We start from the raw sequence: 23,689 nt of genomic DNA, 5'->3' as shown, positions 1-23,689 counted from the left end.
TGGTAACAGTCTTCCAACCCACGCGCACAACCACAGTTCTCCCATACGGACCGTCCTGGGTTTTCCTCACTGCCTTACACTTCCCAGCACACAAATCCTGTACACGCGCTGTGAGATCTGTCCCGAAGCACTTCATGTTTTACCTTTGGTGCTTTATAAACGGTTCACTTTAACATTTCAGTTTCCAGTTGCTCCTGTTAGTACTCTTACATGTGGATATCACAGCAGGCTTATCTTAGCGGAGTTAAACTTTCAGCAGAGCCTTTGGGATTTGGAGACAACCATATCATCTATTAATAAAAAAAGAGACAGTTCTGTTTCTTCCTCTTTTCTGGTCTACCCAGGGTTTATGTAGTTCTTCAGACTCCCTTTTGCTAACACATAGTTTTCCTGAACATGGTTATTTAATGAGGTTTCCAAAAATGTTAGCATTTGGGCTGTTCTGACATTCTCTTTTAAAATGTAAGCTCGGACTTCCTAGGTGGTGCAGTGGTAAAGAATCCACCTGCCAATGCAGGGGACACGGGTTCGAGCCCTGCCCTGGGAAGATTCCACATGCCACGGAGCAACTAAGCCCATGTGCCACACACACACACACACACACAAAATAAAATAAATAAATAAATAAATAAATAAAATGTAAGCTCACCTGTCTGTCGTACACTTGCCACACAGACAGTCTTGTGCGCTTGGTCTGCATCCACTGTTCGCTATTATTTACTATTTTCACCAACAGTTTTTCCATTTTATTTACCTTTCAAAGGATCAGCTTCTGAATGGACTGCTTATTCAATCACTACTTTTACGTCTTCCTTTATCTTCTCTTTCTCCTGCTTTCCTTTGGTTTTGCCTTTTTCTTCTAAACTTCTTTGATGGATGCCAATGTCATGTTTTACTTCTCTTTACCACTGCTCAGCCTGGCTTCACGTGCAGGACACCGCCTACCACATCAGCAGGTGGAGGCTGAGTTCCCACCTGCTGGCCGCGCCCGGAGGCGGTGCCTGAGCGGGAGCTGCTCGCGGTTCACGTGGAGGCCGCGTCTGACCACTGCCCCCCCACCCACGGCCCCTCTTGGGATGTTATCCCCATATTGGGTCAGATTGCTGCTACATGTGGTGCTCCTAACAGGACAAACACAGAAAGAAAGCTGCTGAGGGTGGGTGGAATTTTTAGGTCTTTTTGGCTCAGAATTCATCTCAGGAGCAAACACACGGCTGCGTGCTTTCCTCACGGGTGTGGCCCTCACGGGGGTGGGGGGAAAAAGGCATGCTGCCACCTCCTGTTTCCTTGGATGCTGTCAGTGATGGTACAGGCCACGTAAAAATGACTTTCTCTAACTTAGCTTTTAGACATTGCCAACAATGTGATTATTGACAATAATACAAAAGCCAAAATAATTAAAATCTAAGTGTAAAAATTATGTATTTAAGTGGGTGCCTGAGCAAAATCCCATCCACAGGCCAGTTAGTAACACGCGTGGGCAATCGTTGTCAACGTAACTTGCTTCTGCTTTCACACGTCTCCTTGCTAACTAACTAGCGTGTGGCAAGGTTTTATGATTAATTTTCTCTGTAATTCCACCATTCAGAAATTTCTATGCTATCATTCTTGAAAAGCTTGGGAGAAGTTTCCTCTACCACATTAGCAATTACATCCGCATAGCTGCCAGCTATACTCCAGGGACAGATTTTTTACCGTGCACGTTATAAATCATGATTTGATGACTGACATGTCTTCATCGTCAATTGTGGTACCAGCATCACTGTTATAATTTAATAGAATTATGAACATAACGTGACTCTGATCGCCTGGGAAAGCTGCCAATCAACAGCCATGGCAGGCCGTGAGGTTCACACTCCTGAGAGTCACAGAGCAGGGCTCTCATCACGGACAGGGACCCGCTCCCCACAAACACGCTGACGCGACACCACAGTGCGTCCCGCTTCAGTGAGCACACGTAATAGAATGAAGCTGAAACCACCGCACACTGTGTACAAAAGCAGTGCTGTTAAGGATGGGACGTTCTTCTGTTTTTAAATAATCCACTCATGGTTTGTCATAAATTTTAGCTGATTCCTGCACACAAATGTCCACATGAGCAGGTGATATCTACACCCTGAAACAACACTTAATGTAGAACTTACACGTGAGGGACGGGGCCACAGAGGAGAACGAACGTTACGAACAGGCAGCAAGTTCACAGGCCCAAGAGTCACTGAAAATCATGGTCAATCAATCTTTCTGAACCCAAGTGGCCGGGGTCTTGGGGCTGCGCGGCGCTGCCCTTGCTCATTCGAGGTGACGAGCTGGCGCCCAAGGCGCTGTCCGTGAGCTGACTCGGTGGCGCCTGCTGGGGACACTGGCTCGGTCTCAGCTTCCTGCAGCTGCACCGGACACACAGCTCATGAGGGCTGGGTTTTACCTTCGTCTAGGAATTTCCGGGAACACGTAGGGTGTGCTCAGCTGGAGTGTGCTATGCTGAGGCTGCACAGGCAAAATGACAGGCAAGCGAAACTTTCTACTCTCCTGGAGAAAATGAAATATTGATCACTTACCATAAGAAACAGACACCCAGGCCTAAGCAGGCTGCAGGTTCTGAATCTGATATCACTCCTCCTGCTCTGACACCCCAGCACCCGCCGCACACGGCAGCTCTAAACACACACGTCTCTGCAAGTGCCCAGTGACCACACCTCGGACAGCCTTTAGCGGCTTAAAGTCAATTCCCCAGAATTCCATTACTTGTGTAATAAAAATGCATCGGTTGTGCCCATGCACAGGTAAGGTAGGAGATCCTCTCCTTTTTCAGGAAAATTAAAATGAAGAATTGCTGCAATATCAGAGACTCAAAACCAGCACGTTCTGCTCAGTAAGTCACATTCTCTCTGAAAACTAAGAAGACACGAGAGCCACGAGCAGGCAGGGATCGCCGAGAACAGCGCTGACACAGAGTGTCCAAAGCAGTCCGGTCTCCTGAACCATAAGGCTGCTTACCCACCACACGCGCTGTGAGAGGTCAAGGCTGAGGGCAGACAGAACATCAACCACGCCATTTCCCTGCAGAAAGCTCCAGGATGCAACATTCTAAGCACTTTATTCAATAAAAAATGCTTTTAAAACAGTACTTTGGTCACTGGGAGACACTGCCATCATCCGTCAACCCAGCTGCTGCAGAGTTCAGGACGCACAACGATGGACCGTTCCGACCATTCTCCTTGGGCTCCGGGGGCCTGCAAACACCGCACCAACAGGGCGCTCTACAAATGACGATGAAGTCGAGCCTTTTCATTTCTAGATTTAAAATACGTGTTAGGGATTTCTTAAAGGTTATTTAATGGTCTGCCACTTTTAATCATTGTCCAACTTCCAAAGTAGGAAGAAATTTTGAAGTAAAAAATTTAAACATAAGATTAGAGTTTCTCTTTAGTTCTGGAGATTTTGAGTCAGTGAAACCACTCTCTATTGTGAAATCCTAACAAGATTTCAAAAGTGTTATAACATAAAAACTTCAAGTTAAGAAATCCCAGGTATTTTCAACAAAATTTGTATTTATTTCTGGCAGGTAATAAGACAAACACGTAATACTGTATTTTTAAAACTTCCAAAAACATTTTCCTTGGGAAATCTTCTGGGATCCAAGTTTCCCATGCTCAGGCCTGGGAGAGAATACGTTTTCAATACGCAATCACACAGAACTTGAGAGAATTTCTAGAATGCTAGGATGTGAAAAACAATGTGCTAAACCCTTTCTTGGCAAGAAAAAGAGGGGGTGCATTTACTGTCAAAGAGCCTCAGGGGCCCGTGTCTGTCTCAAGGCCGGCACGGGACAGCAGGGCGGCAGGTGCAGCTCCCACACGCTCTAAGCACCCCCCCCCTCAGCCCGGCCCCACGTCTGCTGTGGTCGCCGATGCACTTCCTCCTGGGCTTCCTGTCACCTGGTGCACACACGATTCCAAAAGTCGTCCTGAGCTGTGGTCGTAAAGAGGTCGACGTGTTCTATGGAACAGCAGTGGTGATGAGGCACGGGACCCGCCGCGTAACTGACCTGGGACGTGGGGCCCTGACGTCGCGCCCTGAGGACAGTGCAGTGCTTCCACACCCCAGCGCGCCCTCTGTAGGACACCTCGACAACGGACCACACCGCAGGCAACCCCAGTTTCCAAAGGCTCTCCCAACACTTCCTGGGAGGAGAGGTCGCAATTCACAGAAAGGCAAACGCGTCTGACTGCGAGACGCCGCAGGGCCGGCCCCGAGGCCCCGCGCTGAGGAGGTCTGTCTCAGGCCGGCAGCACGCTTTCCGGGCGCCCCACATCGGGGAGCAGCACCGGCCCAGCACCCTCAGGCCTGGGGCTCCATCCGCCACGATGCACAGAGCCTGGGGCCTTGAGACGGGATGAGCGCACAGACTCTGCAAGGGGTAGGGCCTCGCGGGGCTGCGGCGCAGACAACACGTCCGAGGGCGACGGGAGGATGAAGCTGGCGAGGCCGCAGGCCCTCGAGATCAGGCTCTGAGATGCTGCTTGTCCTTCAGTTTTCTCCTTCTTCCTGGTTGGACATCAAAACTCGCTGTAACCACTTCAAACAGTAGTAAACAGTGGCTGGAAAACAGAACGTCCCCGTCACCTCCGTCACCCTGAGCCCACTAGCTGCTCGAGCCCCGAGATGAGCGTTGGCGTCGGGCGGAGCTGGACACAGGCGGGGGGCAGAGGTCAGGCCTGTGGGCACCGTGTGCACGGCCGGCCTCGAGTGCCTCGCGTCTGGAACCATCACAAGGCCCAGGCCCACGCTGTGAAACAGGAAGCTTCTGGGTGCTAGGAAGGCACCACGGGTCTGCAGCAGACGGCTGTCAGGAGGAGGGTGCAGGGACAGTGGGACGGCCACGTGCACGGGGTCCTTGAGAGGGACGTCAGGTGATGGAGGTCTGTCCTGCCACGCAGCGCCAGAGGCTGGGGCTGGAGACACATCCTCAAGGAAGGTTCCCTTGGCTCTTAACTCTGGGGCACCGAGGGTGGACGTGTGGCCTGAGGTCACGGCGGTGGTGACAACCACAGGGAAGAGAGGAAACGCCGAGCTTCAGTGGAGATGAAGGACCAAAGCGAATCTTCTCAGCTTTCCATGTTGAACAAAAAACCAAACTTCCACCTTTCTGGCTGTTTTTTCACCACCTTTAAGCTCCGACATGACTAACAACATGTCACAATTTCTAAATTGGTTTATAAGGTAATTTCTTAACAAAAGTGGTGCTCGGAAAACTGGACAGCTACATGTGAAAGAATGAAATTACAATATTCTCTAACACCACATACAAAGAGAAACTCAAACTGATTAAAGACCTAAATGTAAGACCAAAAACCATAAAACTCCTAGAAGAAAGCATAGGCAGAACACTCTTTGACATAAATCGTAGCAATATATTTTTAGATGTGTCCTGAAGCAAAGGAATTGAGAGCAAAAATAAACAAATGGGGCCCAATTAAGCTTAAAAGCTTTTGCACAGCAAAGGAAACCATCAACAAAGCTAAAGAAACAACCTACCGAATGCAAGAAGATATCTGCAAGCGACATGATAAGGGGTTAATATCCAAAACATATAAACAACTCACACAGCTCAATATTATAAAACAACTTGATTAAGAAATGGGCAGAAGACCTGAATAGACATTCTTCCAAAGAAGGCACACAGATGGCCAACAGGCACACAAAAAGATGCTCCATGTCACTAATTACTGGAGAAACGCAAATCAAACCACAGTGAGATGTTACCTCACACCTGTCAGAACGGCCACCATCAGAAAGACAAGAAATAACAAACGCTGGCGGGGCTGTGAAGAAAAGGGGACCCTCGTGCCCTGCGGGTGGGACTGTAAAGCGGTGCAGCCACTGTGGAGAACAGCACGGAGGTTCCTCAAAAAACTAAAAATAGATCTGCCATGTGATCCAGTAATTCCACTCTGGGGCACATATCTGAGAAAAATGAAGACACGAATTCAAAAAGGCACCTGCACCTCAATGTTCACAGCAGCACTATTCACAGCTGCCAAGATATGGGAGTCACCTAAGTGTCCACCAACAGGATGAAGAGCGGATAAAGAGGAAGTGGTGCATGTGTGATGGGGTACGACTCAGCCATAAAAAAGAATAAAATGTCGCCATCTGCAGCAACACGGATGGGCTTGGAGCGTGTTATGATGGGTGACAGACGTCAGACAAAGAGACAAATACTGTATGATAACACATGTGGGAAATCTAAAAAATACAACAAACTCGGGACTATAACAAAAAACAGACTCACCAATACAGGGAACAACCCAGTGGTTATCGGCGGGAGGAGGGGGGAGGAGGGATGAGACAGGGGCGGGAGAGTAAGAGCCCCGAACTGCTGCGTGTGAAGTACGCGCCACGGATGTGCTGTGTAACACGGGGAGCACAGCCAGTCCTTCACAGCAACTACACGTGGAGTGCGGCCTCTAAGAGCTGTGAATCACTAACCACATTGCACACCTGTAACGTACATGACACTGTACATCAACTATACGTCACTTAGGAAAAAAGGAAATACCCATGTACCTAAAGCTTCAAAAATAAATGTGCTTTCAAACAATAAAGCCGTGGTAAGAGCTTTGTAACCGCCCTGAGCCCGCTGGTGCGCGCAGGGCTGAACACGGGAGCCAGGGTTCCCTGCGCGTCACACCAACACTGGGTGGGGGCGCTGCCGGGAGCACCGGCCCTCGTCGGTCTCACATCCTGAAAGTGCGTCCAAAGGAAAGACTTACAAGACTCAGTGGTTCTCAGTTGTGGGAGCAACTTAAAAGTCAGCATTTCTAGAACTGAGCACGTGTAGAGAAAACAAAACAAAGCTCGCAGTCCACCGGATGTGCAGACGGGATCAAGCATCCCTGCCGGGGGTCCCCCTGTAGCCCCCAGGGGTCTGCAGACCAGGACATGCGGCATGGGAACCAGAGGAGGGACACCGCTGGCTGCTCCCCGGCGGGAAGCCTGCACAGCACAGAGGCCCTGCCCCTGGGCAGCAGAGGGGCCCCTCCTGGAAGCAGAGCCGGGGTGGGGGTGCCGCCTGCAAGAAAGGGCTGTTCTCCTCAGAACTAGACTTGTTAACGGAACCAGCAGGTTCCTCTCTTTAAAACATTAGGTCAGATTTTTTAAAAACGTTGACTGAAGGTACTTTGTTCAGGGGTTGACTTATATGATCTAGTTTTACAAGATATTTGAAGACGTCTGTCTGCTTACCTCACGTCCATGGTCGGTCTGATGATTTTACAGAATCATCAAAACCCTGAGTGCAAAGAGTAGATAAGAAAGCTATATAAAATACACTAAGATTGTACAGGAAGTGAACACATTAAATAATAATTTTTATCAACCTAAAAATCAAAGAATGATTGATGGAGAATCAGAAATGACTCCTTTACCACATTTAAGATTTTACCATTTCTGTCTCCTGTAGATTTCTGAGATTATTTACACTCTAATTCTGTTTTGAAATAGATACATCGCATCTATACTCTGGCAAAAAGAACTGGAAATGCAGCATGCGTGCCTGAGACCGACCTGGAGAGGAGAGGGCGGGGAAGCTGCAGCCTGCAGACCGTACGTGTCAGCCAGCGCACGGCTCTCCGGGATGGGACTCAGGGACGCTCTGGGATGCGCGGCACGCGCCCCAGGCCAGGGGGATGCTGGCCAGCCTTCTGGCCTGTGGCGAAGCCCGCCCCGAAAACCACGGTGTAGCCCCCTCCTCGTCCCACAGGAAACTCCTCAGGCCTGGGGCCCGTGAGCCCTTGGGGAGGCGCCGCCTGCACCCTGAGGACCTGCCGGGAGCGGCCGCATGGCCAGACTGACCTCATCGGGGCTGGAGGCCTGGTAGGTGCGGCTGTCGTCACTGAAGTCCTGGTCGGCCTCGGTGAACTCGGTCTCCCCGGCCGTGCCGCGGGCCTCGTACACGGGGGTCACGTTGTGACACAGGGCGACGGCCTTCACGGCCTCGTGGACCCGGCTGCTCACGCTTTTCCTGACCTTGGGCGCCGAGGCCTGGGCTTTTCTTGGGGGGGTTGAACTGGCGCTGTTTCCACCGGCTTGAGGCTGCGTCTGTCAAACACGGACGTCGCCGAATTAGAGGCAAAGCAGGGCTGAGGCTGGAATTATTAACACGTACGGCTCTGACCGGCTGCTCGGCCGGGGCGAGAAGAGCAGCTAGAGACCATTGCCTCCTGCACATGCCCCACTGGGGCAACGAGTTCCCTTTCCATGCTTGCGCTACAAAGTGCTTCGACATTTCCCGGCTGTCAGGTATCCAAAATATTTGCTCTAAGACTCACAACCTCATGTGCCCTTTGAGTGGACTCACTGCAGCCACGGCAGGAACTTGCCAAACCCTTTCTAAGAGCAGAGTTACTCACAGAAGGGAATAGAGTACTCACACCTGCTTTCATTTTTCCTTAAAAACTGCTGTGCATAGGACAGTATACGGCTGAAAGCGGGAAAAAAACGTTTATGAACGTTCCCGCAATACTATGAACTCCTCTAGCTTTGCAACAGTCTCTGAAGAGCGGGTGTCTGGTTTGTAGATAATCATCATCAGATACAATAATCACCACCTCGGTGGAAAGGCGACCCTCCCGTCATATGTCAAAGCTGTTCCCTTGAAGCCACCACTCACTCCTCCCCGACGTGCCTGACCGCCCTGCGTTCACCACCCCGGTGGGGGGTGGGGGGTGGGCGTGGGAGGACCCCGACCCCAAGGCCCGTCAGACACTTCTGCACTGAACCGCAGGGTGACCCCCGAAGACCCCTGGAAAGCCAGTGTCCTACGTCGGGGTGCTGTGCAGGGCACGGAGCCCGGCGCGTCTGCCCGTCAGATGGCCGCGCCTCTGCCCAGCGGGTGCCCTGCCAGCCCGCGGCTCCGGCCCACACCCGCGTCCTGCCTGCCCTGCCGCCCGCACAGCCGAGAAGGCGGCGGCCCTGCGCCAGCCGCACGGTGCTGCGTGTCCTGCCAGCTGCAGCGGTTCACGCCACACAAACTCCCCTCGAGGTGGTGCCCTCCAGCACCAAACGCTGCCAGCAGGTGAAGGCAATTGGGTTACAGCAAGTGTGTGTCATGTCGCAGCAGACCCAGCAGACGATCATCATTTTAATGATGAAACAGAACATAAGGAATTAAATCAGTTTCACATAAAGGGCTGTCTAACCCGCTCACCAACACAGCTTTCAGTAAAAAAGGTTTTGAATCCTTACATGGAATACTACTTGCTGTCTTCACATGACTCATCTTTTCCGCTTTTTTTTCTAGTAAAATAACTTATTTGGAGTTATTAAAATCATATTCAAGGGTAATATAAATTAATATTTTTAAAAACACGTTACCTGGTACCATTTAATCTAGACACAGATTACAAGGAGAAGGAAAGTTGTATTCCTTTCCCTTTAAAATATTTTCTCCTATTAATAAATATTCTAGGTTACAAAATACTGTTTTAACATGAATGGCAACCAAGTTAATAAAGTGCTTGGTTTTAAGTGTTCGCGTGTCTCTGTGTGCGTCTGGGCGTGTACAGCCGTGCCTATAATAAATATAGGCTCACATGAGATTGTTTTCATTTGACAGCATCTCAAAAGTAAAGTACATGCCAGGCTGGTGCACGTTGCAGAAAGAAGACACGGTTTTCACAAAACTGAGTATACGGCTGACAAGACACAAGGAAGAACTGCAGCGGGGAAAGATAATTCACTCCAGCCCCCTCAAAAGTAAGTGGGAAGCAAATGCCTGCAGACCACAGCCCGCGGCCTGGGGAGGTGGGGGCACCGGTGCGGCCCGGGGAGCCTGACGGCAGCAGTGAGTGCTGTGCACGTGCAAACCCCACCCACCCCGGCCCACCAGCAGAGAGAAGGCCCAGGAAGTGGTCCTGAGTCGAGGCCCGGGGTGGCTGGGTCTGATGACGCTCAACCAGTGCCCGCAGGGCGCACAACGGGTGGGAAGACACCCAGTGACTGAAACGCAAGCACTGCTTGGGAAGGGGCCGTGGAAACTGGAAGACGGCTGGTGTCCCTGCTGCCCCGCGGCCTCGGCCTGACCTGTGTGCCCCGCGGCCCTGACACACCTAATGTTGGGAGCCTGAAGGCTGGGAAGGTCCCTGCCCAGATGCCCTCGCGGGGAGCACATGCTGTAACCAGGCTGCACCCTCATGGGAAAGAAACAGCTCCTCTTCCTGCAACCTCAGGAGGGCCCGTGAGGCTACGGTGGAAAAGACCAGATTGAGGTTTTGTCTTAACAAACAAAAAGGCGACAACAAAAACCCTGCCCTTGTCTGTTAGAGATACAGACCACACATTTACAGACGAACTAACGTGACATTACATTCAAGCTTCACTTCACAACAACTATGATGTAACAGGGTCGGCCGCGTGCTGAGAGCTGAGGGCAGAAAAATTATGGTTCCTACTCTTGTTTACTGAGAGGGTTAAAAAAGTTAACCTTTAAAAAATATGAGAAAGCCGTATTAATTATGAGGGAAAACAGAGGATTGTTAAGAAACATACCTGATGCAGCATTCTACTCAATATTCTTAAAAATCCTATGTTTACTGCGCAATTTCCACAAATAATTCACTAAGAAAATTCAATAAGGATAAATGACTTAAGGTTGTTAAGCCTATGATTATACAATACAGAAATTTCTATTTAAAATTAGTCCAAAAACTGTCTCTTGATTCATGAACGAGCTGAGTAAAGTCATGCCTGAGCATCAACAGAGCAGGTCAGCAGGTCGCAGGCCCGGCGGGACGCAGCAGCACTGAACACCCGCAGGAGGAGCCCTGCGGGAGGAGCCGGCTCACCTGCGAGCAGGAACGCAGGAGGTGGTCCTGGATCTCGTCCACCGTGTCCGTCCCATAAGACACGGTGCCCAGGTGCAGCCGCTTGAACACCATCTCGTTCTGGGTGAGGGTTCCTAGGACGGAAGCAGCAAGGACACCATCAACTCAGGGGCCCGTGAGGTACATCAAGACTGCCCCCCGCGCTGCGCCCGGGCCTGGACGCGCTCTGTGCCTCCCAACACGCCCTCTGCCACACAAGCGTCCTCAAGGATCATCTGCACTATCTTCATTTTCATTCCACTAGCGAGGCCCAGAACTTTCTTCCTGGAATGTCAGGTTCCCCTTTCAGTAACTTTAATAATGGGAAGGGGTCCAGCTCCGTGGAGAAAGTCTGGGCTCTGTCTTCCAGTTCTGAGTCACCACCTTTGTAACTACACCCTAGAATGCTGCCTGAGAAAGACATCACCCAGCCCCAGATCAGCGCACCTATCCATTTCAAATACATCTATTTTGAAAAATTAAGACTTTTTCATGGAAGCATTTAAGCCCTGGCATCCACAGGTATCACACAGAGAGGAGGTGAGGAAGCAGAGGCCTTTTCTTCCCGGCTGGTTTCTAGCCTGTGAGCCGCCGTGCGGGCCCCCCCACATCCGCCCTGGCACCGCCCGCCAACCTGGGCAGGTCAGTTTTAGGAGATGTGATGGTTTTGGCTTCCAATCAAAAGACACACAACCAAATGCAGGGAAGTAACGGCATGAAGAGAGAGGCAGCAGAGGTCACGCCCTGTATTTTCAGAACCTGGTGAACTTCCATTAAATGTGGCACATGAGTTCCCAATGTTATTCATCTTATGACCCTGAAAGGAGACGCTAAACACTGCACGTCTATCACTTAACATGAAAACACACATCCACATACAAGCACAGAGTTTTTGCTGCTCCAGTTTTACAGAAGGAGAGCCACACTGCGGGGTGGGGGGTGTGGAAAAACGCCCTGTGAACCCAGGCACCCCGTGCTCCGCACTGTCCCCCCACCCAACCCCGCGCCCGGGATTTCCGCACTTGCTTTAAAGCACAGAGACGGGTCACCCACAGGCACTGACGTACGTATAAGTGTGAATAAGAACAGGGAGCCCCGCGGTCACAGCAGCTACAAGACACTGGACCACAGTCACTAATTCTTGTTTTCTCTGGCCCACATGATGTTGAAAATGTAATACAAACTGTTTTCATATCTACTTGTGACTCCATGCACATTAGTTAAGGCTAGGGTTCATCCGACAGAACTCCCACCAGGACACAGAGGTTATTTTAAAATAACAGGAAAATCTATAATTTACTATTACTATTTAGAGATTGCTTTGGCAAACACTTTCAAAAGAACGTATAAAGTCTATCATGCAGTTTCATAAATTTCAAAGTGCAGCTACTGTCAGGGATGCTTGTCAGGTTTATAAACTTGCCTTTTACAAAATTCTCTGCAGCCCCGTTAATAAATGCCTGCTACAATTAACATGATGAGACGCAGGAGAAGTGCAGTGCAGACGGGCTTCCTGGTTAGCCACCCTCATCAGGTAAAGGGTAACTAACAAATACTATCAACGGGGTACAATAAATGCTGTCGACAGCAACAATTCAGCCTCCAAATGAAGTAAGGAAGTTGTATAAATGCTTTATTTCAAAGATTTGATATGAAAATAACTGTTCTATTACTTACGGTCAAAAGATAATGAAATTCTACACTGATTCCTCTTAAAGTATGACGTTTACCTCAATTACATGCGCCCAAATGAACACCTCTCTGAGAAATGAACAATACGTTATTTAAATTAAAAATATTTCACTTAGATTCACTGACGTAATTGAATTTCACTTGGAGTCTCTCCTCTGATAGACCTTGAATGCGAGGCAGTCACGGTGGGAACGGTAAGTAGGCGTACAGGCTAAGCACTTTATAAACAAACAGGACTGCGGTTCACGATACTTCTTTTAACCTGACTTTTTATGACTAATACTATGTGCAGCAAAGTCAAAGGATGTTACAACCAACACCTGTACAGCTCCTACCAAGAATGAACTACGGTTTCTCTAGGTGTTTAAAACCACCTGGTACAAGCAAGAAAGACCCTAAACGAAGGGGCCATCGTCCACCCGGCCTCAGGACGCGGCCACCATTCCCCAGACAGGCCAGCAACGCTCGCGTGTCCACGCGTCTCTAATAAACTTGAATCCACTCATTCGTTTCGCAGAAACCCTCCTTATAAGGCATCACCACACGCTGGGCTTTGGAGGTCGATGGACGGGGTGGTCCAGGCCCGGCGGAGCCTCACAGAGATGCTTTCAGCTCCGCAGCCTCAGTGCTCGTCCGCAAACAGAGACATTACCACTGGTCTGCGCAGGGAGCCGGCGAAGACCGCGCAGGATCAGCAGACGCGCGGACGAAGGGCCTGAGACACAAAGGGCCGAGGGCAAGCGGCCGGCGCCCCGGGAGGAGCGCCCTGCAGCAGGGGCGGCGGCCCGGCCGGGCGCGTCCTCGGTCAAGCCCGCGGGCGGCGGGGGGACGCAGGCGGGCTGGAGGGAGCGCTGAGGGCGAGCGGAGCACCGGCGGGTCCGAGCCCGCGATGACCAGCGCGGCCTGCCTCCCGGCTCCGGTTTCCTGCTGGGGACGCGGCCGGAGGTCTGGGCGGAGGGGAGACGGGGGAGAGACGCGCTCCTGAGACCTTCCGAGTCTGGGACAGAGAAGCCCCAGAGCCGGGCGCGGCAGCTCTGCGTCCGCTCGGGAGGCTGGCGACGGGCGAGCAGGGAGGACCGACGGCGACGCCCGGGGTCAGGACACGGCGCGGCGGACGGGCGGGGCCGGGCTCCGGGGGGTGGGGGTGCGGGTGGGGGGCAGGCGGCGGCTCCCCTCCGCGCGCGGGCGGCCCCGGCCTCACGCACCCACTCACCCGCCCCCGCGCTCCACCCGCGCTGCCTCCGCCTGGCCTCGCCCACGCACGGGCCACCGCTGGGGACGCTCAAGGCGTGACTCGGGGGCGCGGTCGAGCTTACGATGCACTTAGGGAAACAAACGTTTCTAGAAAGGTCCCGGGGCTCCACGCCGCGTGCACTCCCGCAGGCTGCCACCCAGAGCAGCAGGTCGCCGGAAACGCGCGCGAGCCACCTGTCCGCGCCCCGGCCTTCCCGGAGGGACGCCGGAGGCCCGCGGTGAGCGGCGCCGCCTGTGGCCCCCGCGAGGCCCCCGGACCAGCAACCGGGCCCGTCCGCCGCCCGCCTCCCGGCGAAGCGCGCCGGGGCTTCGGCGGCCGGCGTCCCCGGGCCTCGCGGCGGCGCCGGAGGGGGCGATGGGGGGCTGCGCGCTCCCCGCAGCAGCGGGGCCCGGCCGGGACGCGCTGGTGCTCCGGGCGCGGGAGGCCACCACCAGGGATGTCGCTGAAACGATGGCAAAAAGGACGACAGATGTGCTCTCGCAGAAGGCGCGTTCTAGTCCCAAGACGACACCTGGCGCTGGAAAGGGACGCGACTCTCCGGGCCAGCCTCTGCCGGAGGCCCCCTCCACGCCGCCCAGCCCGGCGGCCAGCGGCAAGGGCACCCACGGGGCCAGGCAGGAGCGAGGACACCGCAGACCGCGCCTGAGCCGGAGCTCTGCAGATGTGGACGCGCGCAGCTCTGCCGCAGGAGCCCGAAGCCACAGGCTCTCCCGGGGGCCCGCGGCCTGAGCCAGGGAGTCCATCGGAGGACAGCACGCGGACGGGGACGTCTCAGCGCCCACGGCCCCCGTGCCCGGAAACACGCGGAGACCACCCGGGACACCCCCGTTCTCGTGCCTGTGCGCACGTGCACCGCAACAGCCAGAGGAAAGCAAAACACGCAAGAAATTTCAAGGACAAATGTGAGAAGGATGGAACGCCAGGCACCGGGGGTCCGCAATGTGTCTTCTTTCCCACCTTCCACCCCTGCGGACGGAACGCCGTGCGCACATGAGCGGGCAGGGCAGCATCCCGGCAGGCCCGGCCCGATGCCCCCTTGGCGAGGTCCCGCCCGCCCCGAGGGCGCCAGCCACTGCCCTACCGGACGGTTGGAGCCCATCAGATACACGGCCCCCAGGCACGAGCGCGTCCGTGTTACGAATAAAAGAAAGAGCTCTTAAACACAACCCCGTCATCACACCAAAAACAACAGTGACCCCTCCACGTCAGATCCCCCGCTGTCTCGTGTATGTCATGCTCGCTGGTTTGAATATGGACCGAGCGAGGGTCTCCCAAGCCTCTCTGACCCAGCGCTCTGTACTCGGAAACGCCCCGAGGCTCTGCGCTCCCCACAGCCTGCACTCGGTTGCCCGCTGCCCCGGGGCCGATTCAGGCGTCCCTCTAGGCCCGGGATCTGCTGTGGCTGCGCTGGACACAGGCTGCAGAGATGTCTCCGGAGCCCGCTCTGCACACGCGGGGGCACCTACCAGCAGCTTGACGGCTCCCCGCCTCCCACCACGGTGGCCAGTCCCCAGGCCCCTAATCCGCCTCGGGTCTAAAGTGGCAGGTACCCGGGTCAGATGCCCAGAGGTTACTGAGGACAAAAAGCTGGCACTCCCCAACGCTGCCTCCACGTGGGGCGCAGGTACTCCGCACAACCAAAGGCACGTGGTTACAACCGCTCCATTCACAGACATGTCTAGACAGGGCATTGCCGCTGTAGAGTGTCTGCTGTTCCAGTGCCTCGATCAGCTGTACTCATCTGAGTACATTCAGAGAGTAACTCACGTACGGACAAAGATCCCTCGGAAACAGGGAGGACCAGAGGGTCACCACACATACATGCAAGCACACAATAAAATAATGAATATGTTCTTGCATTTACACAGTTTACTTTTATTTTTTCCCAATTTCTCTTTATTCATTACGGGCCTGCACCTCAATTCTTTTTTTTTTGACACAATAAACTGCATACACTTAAGAGTGTGCAATCTGATGTCTTTTTTCTTATTAGTAATGTATATTTGGCAATCCCAATCTCCCAATTCATTCCCCCCACCCCTCCCCGCTTTCCCCACTTGGTGTCCATATGTTTGTTCTCCACATCTGGGTCTCTACTTCTGCCTTGCAAACTGGTTGATCTGTACCATTTTTCTGTAGTCCGCATTTATGTGTTAATATACGGTATTTGTTTTTCTCTTTCTGACTCACTTCACTCTGTATGACAGTCTCCAGGTCCATCCGTGTCTCTAGAAATGTCCCAGTTTCCTTGCTTTTTACAGCTGAGTAATATTCCATTGTATATATGTACCACATCTTTTTTATCCATTCATCTGTTGATGGACATTTAGGTTGCTTCCATGTCCTGGCTATTGTAAATAGTGCTGCAGTGAACATTAGAGTGCAAGTGTCTTTTTGAATTGTGGTGTTCTCTGGGTATATGCCCAGGAGTGGGATTGCTGGGTCATATGGTAACTTTATTTTTAGTTTTTTAGGAACCTCCATACTGTTCTCCATAGTGGCTGTATCAGTTTACATTTCCACCAACAGTGCAGGAGAGTTCCCTTTTCTCCACAACCTCTCTAGCATTTACCGTTTGTAGATCTTCTGATGATGCCCATTCTAACCCGTGTGAGGTGATACCTCATTGTCGTTTTGATTTGCATTTCTCTAAAAATCAGTGATGTTGAGCAGCTCTTCATGTGCCTCTTGGCCATCTGTAAGTCTTTTTTGGAGAAGTGCTTATTTAGGTCCTCTGCCCATTTTTTGACTGGGTTGTTTGTTTTTTTGACATTGAGCTGCATGAACTGTTTATATATTTTGGAGATTAATCCTTTGTTGATTCGTTTGCAAATATTTTCTCCCACTCTGAGGGTTCTCTTTTTGTCTTGCTTATAGTTTCCTTTGCTGCGCAGAAGCTTCTGATTTTCATTAGGTCCCACTTGTTTATTTTTTGTTTTTATTTCCATTACTCTAGGAGGTGGGTACACATCTAGTTTAAAATAATTTAAAAGGTAACTGAAGCCCCTTCTGGGTCATGGTTATGAAGCTCTGTGTTTAGGACCTGACAGCCCTTTATTCAGTTGCTTAATGGAGGTGGGGAGAATGAATAGAACACAAATTGACAACAGCTTCTGAAAACTGAGCACTTTAACAAGAGGATCATCTCAGTGCTTACACTGATGTCTGTCATGCACACGGAGCTAATCTTTGTCCATGGTGGGAGGGAAGGACCCACCTTCACTCTTCTGCAGTTTTCCCAGCATCATTTGTTAAGAAAGACTACTCTTTCCCCACTGAGTATCTTGGCACCCTGTCGAAAGCCAACTGAGGGCTTCCCTGGTGGCGCAGGGGTTAAGAATCCGCTTGTCAGTGCAGGGGACACGGGTTCGAGCCCTGGTCAGGGAAGATCCCACATGCTGCAGAGCAACTAAGCCCATGTGCCACAACTTCTAAACCTGTGCTCTAGAGCCTGCAAGCCATAACTATTGAGCCCATGTGCCACAACTACTGAAGCCTGTGCTCCTAGAGCCCGTGCTCTGCAACAGGAGAAGCCACCACAATGAGAAGCCCACGCACCACAATGAAGAGTAGCCCCCGCTCACCGCAACTAGAGAAAGCCCGCACGCAGCAAATAAGACCCAACACAATCAATCAAAAGCAAGCAAGGAAGCAAGCCAGCCAGCCAGCCAGCCAGCCAACTGACAGTAAGTGTTCAATGTACTCCCAGACTCTCAATTCCGTCTCCTCGACCCTGATGTCTACCCTCCCAGCAGCACCATAGTGTCTTGATCGCTGTACCTCTGTAGTACGTTTTGAAATGAGGAACTGGTGAGTCCGCCAACTTTGTTCCTTTACCAAGACTGTTTTAGCTACACTGTGTCCCTTATATTTCCATATGAATTTTAAGATCATCTTGTCAATTTCTGCAAAGACCGGCAGCTGGAATTTTAACAGGGATTGTATAGAATCTGTAGATCAAGTTGGGAAATACTGTTTCCATTTTAACACCATGAAGTACTGATTTTATCTTTTGGTGCTATTGTAAATGGAATTGTTTTCTTAATTCTGTTTTTGGATAGTTCATTGCTAGTGTAGAGAAATACAATTCTTTTTTGTATATCGATCTTGTATTGATATCTTAAACCTTACAAAACATTTATCAGTTCTAATAGATTTTTAAGGGATTCCTTAGGATTGCCTATATGAAGACCATGTCACACACAAATAGTTTTACTCTCCTTCCCAATATGGACATCTTTTTCTTTTTCTTGCCTAACTGCCTTGGTTACAACCCTGAATGTTCACGGCAGTGTCACTAATCGTAGACAAAAAGGAGAAACAATTCTCTAACGTCCATCAACTGACAAATGGATAAATAAAATGCAGCGTATCTGTGCAACAGACGTTATTCTGGAATGAAAAGGAAGCAATTACTGACACAGGCTAAAGCACGGAGAACCTTCAAAATGTTACGCTGAGTGAAAGAAGCTGGTCACAAAAGGCCACAGTGTACAGTTGCATTTCTGTGAAATGTCCAGAACAGGCAAACCTACTGAGGTAGGAAGGAGATTAGGGGTTACTAGGGGTTATGGGGGGTGGGGGTGGGGCGGCAAGGGAAGGGGAGGGGAGGGATGACGGCAACGTGGATGGGGGGACAGTGTGCAGCAACCAGACGCGATAAGCTCAGACGCTGGTAAAGGCTGCACAGCAGTTACGCCAAAGGCTCGGGCGACAGAGCCTGACCTCCGACTGCTGCGGCATCTTCCAAGGTTTCTTAGTTGCCTATAAATCATGTTTAAATGGCTTAGAACTGATACATTTAAACAAATGACTAGCCATTCCCATCAAATAATAAAATATTTGTTATTTTGCCACTTGAGTAAATGTACTCAATCCTGTTGGGCTGAAGAAACTGGAATACTGATGCAGACAGTCCTTCATGTGTCACATGTGATTATCTAACATGTTAAGATGAATCATCAAAATATTTTTAAAGTTTCAGTGGTGTTTTTACTTTGCTGCAGACTCTGTAAAGCACTGAGCGGGAAGGTCAGTGCTAGTCTCAGGCCTTCTGTGTCCTCCTGACAGTAGGCAGGTATAAGACGAAACCAGTTACCAAAGAGTCAGCAGTGCAAGATGATTTTCAAGTCTTATCTTACATGTTCTCATGCTTCTTACATGTCCTTCAGAGTTGATAGTTTCTACAATTTTTGTCATCTTAATACAACAAAAGTTAAGATGTCCCAAATCTGAAACACGGAAAAGGGCAGGCAGGCACTGAGCGAGGTGGGCCGCGGCCTCAGTGACCTGGTCATCGTGGCAGCTCTGTGCACAGAGACGGTGACAAAAGGTTTGTTTGTGATTCCTGGGGGGGGGAAGCTGTAACTCTTTAATAAAGCAGTTTTTTGGACTACAGTGAGCAAAGCAAGCAAAAGGAAAATGAGTTTCCAAAGCAAACGTCCTGCGGGCACCGTTCTCCGGGTGGCGACAGATGTGACTGCAGCCACACAGAGGAGACGGCGGGGAAGCAGATGCAGAGCTTTCTGGCCAAACCTTCTGGGACTGTGCTTTGGCCTCAGACCAAGACTCCACCGGCCGCAGAGCAGTGGCTGCAGGACAACGGCCCACCTGCACTGAACAGGTCTTCCCAAGAAGATGCTAGTCAAGCAAAGTGACGAGGACACGTGTCAATGGCTGAATTAAAACGAGTTGCTTAGACCTTACGGTGCAGGAATGGAAACAAAACTTCTAAAAAGTGATAATTTACCTAATTGCCAAACGGCAGAGTCCGCATCCATTCAAAAATCATTGGACGTTATTTAACGTGGAGTCACATGTTCTATTTGCCGTACCGGAGGCTTCCTCAAAAGATCATAAGGCCCGCACTGCTGGCATCTGCACGTGCGCCCAGCCCCCCGCGTGCCCGCCTGCCTCACGTCCAGGCAGCCGTGTCAGCAGACAGCTCACCAGTGCGATTGTTCAGGCCTGTTGTAACTGAGGCCCCGGCCGTGGCCACCGGGCGGGAGAGACCTCAGTGGCCCCGCGGTCGCAGGTCACCAGCACACACTCCGCCTCGCGTGTGCGCCCTGAGTAGCACACACCTGCTCTGGTGCGCTTGGAAACCGTGGAAACAGCGCTTCCCCCACAAGGATGCTAGCCTACGAAACTCACATGTGATTCAAGCCTAAACAACGTGGTGTGCTGGGTAACGGATGCTGCAATTAATATGCATCCGAAAACCTGTTGTTTCAGTGGGTGTTTCAGGAATGGCTTTGTTCTGACGAAGCTAAAACCTAACACAGGAACGAGCACGCTGCTTTAACAGGCTGCCCACGGGTTTGGGTTTAAATCATGAATCCTCCACAGCACTGTTCTCAAACAATGGCTCCGCCGGGGCAGCCTGGAAGAGGAGGAAGTCCTCCCAGCCGGTTCAGTGCAAATGCCCTGTCCTCCAGTTTCAGCATCGTGTGCGTGATCACACGCCCCGAGTGTTCCTGGTCACTGTCAACGCGCTCTGCCTCCCGGCAGTTAACAGATGTCTATGCCTGTCGAGTGAATTACTTTACGTTTCACGCACTGGTGGCCGCAGATGTGTCACTATAGCAACATCATTAATTTCAGATCTTACCGGAAACGTGCACTCCAATCAAACCTAATTATAGCACATTGCTTTCTTGTCCACGAGAAGGAGACGATAACGCAGTTACCAGGGCCTTTCATTTTCTGTTCTGCTGCAGCAAACCAGAGACACTGTGATGGACGCGTCTGGTCAGAAAGCTTACTGATGAAGCACACACCCTCCTACAGCCGCGCGGAGGACCAGCTCGCAGCTCCAGGAGCCAGCAAGGCTCCTGACAGAGCTCACTCCTCACCCCCAGCTGACACGCACGCCACTACCATGTGTGCAAATGGCCTGCACCCCTGCCCCAGCACCGACAGGAGCTGCTCCACAGGAGCTGCTCATCCTGGGTTTACTGAGAAGGGGCCTGAAAAAAACTCTGGAGCAAAAAAATTCAAAAAAAACTCCGCACAGCTTCACCATCAGGAAATGATGACTTCCAGTATGAAAAGGCCTTTTAGAAAATGAAATGCAAAATATTTTCTCTAATATATTTTATATAATTTTTCTGTGATTTAAAAAAAACAACTCAGGAACCAAGATTATTTACTTAGCTAACACCGTAAGAAGTGCTGCTGCTGCCTTTTAGAAGCAGCAGAGTGAAACGTGGGGAAATAAGGCTTTGTCTTTACGACTCTGGGCAGAAACCACTCGCCCTCACCCTGAATGGAACTCCAATTCAACCAAGAAAAATGGAGGAGCTACAGAGCAATGATCCCATTATTGTTAAAATGCAAAATAAAAGCCTTTTAAGGACAAATAATGTCACGACACCTTTACTTACTGACATCAAACAGCCAGAGACACAGACTCAGGTTCAGTGTGTGTTCTCAGGCACGTGCTTTCTGTTTGCACATGAAGATGAAAGAACAGGTCAGTATCATTCTAGGCGTGTCACACGTGAGTGGCCACAAGAGGACTCCTGGTCCAGACCTCCCCCTGCTGGTAAGAACGACTGTAAACGTGGGAAATGGTGCAGGAGGCCTCAGTGTGGTGGCAGCGGCAGGACAGGCGGCTGGCGGGGACGCCGTGAGCCCCAGCTGCGTCCGCACCCCCGCCCCACCCCTGCCCCCGTTCAGCGTCTTCCTGGCGCCTGTCCACGTGGAGGTCAAGGCCTGTACTTCGTGCCAGTGCTGTGTGTGCTCTGTAAGAACATCCCACAGTGGACCCCTGTCCTGGGGGTGACTTTCTCTGCGTCATATCCGGATGGTCTGTTCTTGTGGCCACAGCACTGCTATGAACATCGTGGTGCAGACGCTTCCTTAGGGAACAGACGCTGGGCAGAAATGGCCAAGACCCGCTTCTCAAGCCGCGGGCCACGTGCCGCTCCGGCCAACAGCATGTAAAACTTCCCGAGTCCTGTACTTGCAGACTCGTCAGAGTTTTAACGAGGGAGGAACGACACCGCCGTTGCATTAGCATGTCCTACACACAAGAACAGGGTGTCCACCTATTTCATTAGGTCTCAGTAAGGTCTTTCAAAATTTAAACACATACATCCACATAGTTCTTTACCCGTTTTTTATTAAAATTTATTTTTAATTACTTTATACTTTTTGTTGCTTTTCTACTTGGCATTTTTAGAACTAAGCATCCCAACTGCTGCTGGAACAGAGAAACGCAGTTTGATTTTGACATCGAGTTCATGCATGTAAGTACACTCCCTTACAATCCTAGAAGTCCTCCTGATGGCTCCTTTGCGTTTCTATGTAAACAGTCACTGAATTTGTTTTCTTTGGGACTTGATCCCACGTTGGCTGCTCCTGGTTTCTGACTTGTTTATCAACAGTGGCCGGGCTGCTTGAGCCGTGAGCCGGGCTCTTGATGACGGGCGGCCTGAGGAGCCCCTGCGGCTCGCTGCTCGTCCGTGGACTCTCCCGCAGACGTGCTCTTATGTCCCAGGGGTGCCTCTTCCGGAGCCACCTGGGCTTGGCCGTGCCGCGCGCCTGCTTCTCCAGCACGCCAATCGCTCTTTTCCAGAAATAACTCAATTTCCAGACCACCTAATGGCACTTTGCCTTATTTTCTAGTATCGTTAGAGATTTGTTCTTTAAAGTTTTTTCCGGACTTCCTAGGTGGTGCAGTGGTGAAGAATCCACCTGCCAATGCAGGGGACACGGGTTCGAGCCCTGCTCTGGGAAGATTCCACCTGCCACGGAGCAACTAAGCCCGTGCGCCACAACTGTTGAGCCTGTGTGCCACGACTACTGAAGCCCACGTGGCTACAGCCTGTGCTCCGCAACAAGAGAAGCCACCACAGTGAGGAGCCCATGCACCACAATGAAGAGTAGCTCCCACTCGCAGCAACTAGAGAAAGTCCGTGTGCAGCAACGAAGACCCAACACAGCCAATAAATAAATAAAATAAATAAATTAAAAAAAAAAGTTTTTCCCATCAGCACAGTGAGTGGGGAAGGCATTTTCTCTGTCTACCTTCTTGACCCCGAGCCCTTCAAGCTGTTATTTCTGAGTTATTTTGATTTATTGGGCATTGACCTCACCAGTCAATTCCTTAACATCCCACAAAGACAAGCCTAATGGAAACCAAATACAATCCAACTGGGTTTTGACTGAATTGCAGAAAACTTACAGACTCCCTACCAAGGCTGGCCGCCTTGGGTACCGACTTCTCGCCTCCAGGACACAGTGCGTCTCCCCGTCAGGGGTGGTTGCTTTCTGCACAAGTGCCCTCACGTTCCTCGAGTATACGCCCACGCGCTTTACATGCACCTGAGCTGTTATGAACGAGACCTTTCTCCTTCAGTCTAGTCCACACATAAGGAGCTGTTTTCATGGCTACTGTTGTTTCAGTCTGTAACCCGCCATGTTACTGATCTCTTCTCTTCAGCAGCTGACTTCCCTGGGTGATGGTCATATCTGTGCATACCTGTTTCTGCATTTGGCTGTGGATCTTATTTCCAATCCCTGCCTCCAGCAGCGGCTGCAGTGATAAATGTTAAACCAAAACACGCACAGATTCGTATTTCTTCTTCCTGCCTGCAGTGAGGGTATTTCTAATATTTTATTAAAAATAAGGCTGAATTTTGAGACATATTTTCTTTACCATTTATATAAATATTCTTTTACTTCTGGTTCGCTAAAAATTACTAGGAATTTACACCACGCATCAATAAATCAAAATGGGATTTTAACCCTTAGATACGGCTCTTATTATAATCCTGCGTTCAATCTGTCTTTTACTTAGTACATTATGGATTGACAAGGATTCTTTGATGAAAGAAAGAAAAAATGAAATAAGGGCAAAGAGAATTTGGAGCAT

General features: G+C 50.9%; 1 protein-coding gene across 20 annotated transcripts in view; it reads right to left on the bottom strand.

Moving 5' to 3' along the window:
• ATP9B (ATPase phospholipid transporting 9B (putative)) overlaps positions 1–23,689 on the bottom strand; it is a 196,973-nt gene that overhangs the window by 30,173 nt on the left and 143,111 nt on the right. For all 20 annotated transcript variants that reach the window (XR_009048010.1, XR_009048011.1, XR_009048006.1 and 17 more), the window contains 2 exons: positions 10,845–10,957; positions 7,855–8,100 (listed from right to left, as the gene is read on the bottom strand). Coding sequence is in view for 14 of the 20 variants with exons in the window: in XM_057699066.1 (XP_057555049.1) it covers positions 7,855–8,100; positions 10,845–10,957 (359 nt within the window). In the remaining 6 variants the exon portion in view is untranslated. The remainder of the gene's footprint in view (positions 1–7,854; positions 8,101–10,844; positions 10,958–23,689) is intronic.

This window comes from Hippopotamus amphibius, chromosome 11 (genome assembly GCF_030028045.1).
Source record: "Hippopotamus amphibius kiboko isolate mHipAmp2 chromosome 11, mHipAmp2.hap2, whole genome shotgun sequence".
NCBI classification, from domain to species: Eukaryota; Metazoa; Chordata; class Mammalia; order Artiodactyla; family Hippopotamidae; genus Hippopotamus; species Hippopotamus amphibius.
The sequence above is the reverse complement of the archived record's forward strand: the minus strand, read 5'-3'. Positions and strand labels throughout refer to the sequence as shown.